Genomic DNA, 1137 nt, shown 5'->3' with positions numbered 1-1137 from the left:
ATCATACAATGTAACTACTATATAGTGAAAATACACACCACACACAGAAATATGTTTTAAAAAAAAAAACTAAGTATTTTTTACTCAAATAATTAAAAAGTCACCTTTCCTGTTTAACTTCTTGTCTTAACAATAAAAACAAATTTATGGTCTTTTCGTCTCCTGCTAAAACTCCATGATTCAATTCACCAACTCTGTGAAACGAACTTTTTGATGTCACAATATTCAATATGCAAATGCATTGCTTCAATTGACATGCCTCAAAAGTGTAGTGATGCTTCTTCTTCCGTCATGCACTGGGCCAGTAAGAAATCTGCTGCTTTTCGAACATTCCAGTTGAGACGAGCAAGTGTCTGTTTAAGGTCTTCTGCTTTAAGGGTGTGAATATTAACAGTCCGCTTCAGCTGCAGAAACTTTACAGCTTTATGTACGTCCCACTCCGTCTCATCAAGGGCTACAACGCACTCTTCAGGTGTCACATTCTGAGATAATAATATAAAAAAAAAGGTGCTGTTAGAATCAATGTTTAACCCTTAAACTGTGGTTGACATCATATGATGCAAGCATTTTGAATGGCCCGCCACAAAAATGTGCGAATCCTTTCACGTGGGGTGGTAGGTAGATTTACACAAGCCACAAACGAAGGGTTAAAAACTACAGTCATTTAAAATGTTGATATTTGAAAAGTAAATTTAAAAAACATTTACCTCCTTACTTATGTATGGAAGCACATTATGCTATTATAACAATAAATTGACAAACAATTTCTATCCATAACAAAGTGGTTTTATTTTGGGGGGGGAAAATACTACATGTTTCGACAGAACATTGGTCTCTCTTCTTCAGTACGTTCCCCCAAAATAAAACTATGTTTATATAAATCATTGTTTGTCTATTTGCTACGTCTCTCTTTGGTTAAAAGTTTAAAAGGATGATAGAAACTTACCAGATAAAAGGGAAAACATATATATATATTGTTGCATCATCGAGATCACATGACTACAGTGACGCCACGTTTCTAGAACTATCCCGTATCTTGGCAAATGCTCTAGTATTTGCTAGATATAGGGTAGTTTGGTATATATAAGAGGGGACAACGTGACGCAAGGTAACGTAATGTGTGTGTAGACAGTGAGT

The 1137-nt window shown here is 35.3% G+C and overlaps 1 protein-coding gene across 2 annotated transcripts in view; it reads right to left on the bottom strand.

The window, feature by feature from the left end:
- Positions 1 to 92: 92 nt before the first annotated feature.
- The window catches only part of LOC106471066 (tyrosine-protein kinase PR2-like), a 32340-nt gene continuing 31295 nt past the window's right edge, over positions 93 to 1137 (bottom strand). For both annotated transcript variants that reach the window (XM_013931654.2, XM_022399689.1), the window contains one exon: positions 93 to 482. In XM_013931654.2, coding sequence (XP_013787108.2) covers positions 261 to 482 — 222 coding nt within the window. In that variant the 3' untranslated portion in view covers positions 93 to 260. The remainder of the gene's footprint in view (positions 483 to 1137) is intronic.

This window comes from Limulus polyphemus, unplaced genomic scaffold (genome assembly GCF_000517525.1).
Source record: "Limulus polyphemus unplaced genomic scaffold, Limulus_polyphemus-2.1.2 Scaffold4385, whole genome shotgun sequence".
Taxonomy (NCBI): Eukaryota; Metazoa; Arthropoda; class Merostomata; order Xiphosura; family Limulidae; genus Limulus; species Limulus polyphemus.
The sequence above is the reverse complement of the archived record's forward strand: the minus strand, read 5'-3'. Positions and strand labels throughout refer to the sequence as shown.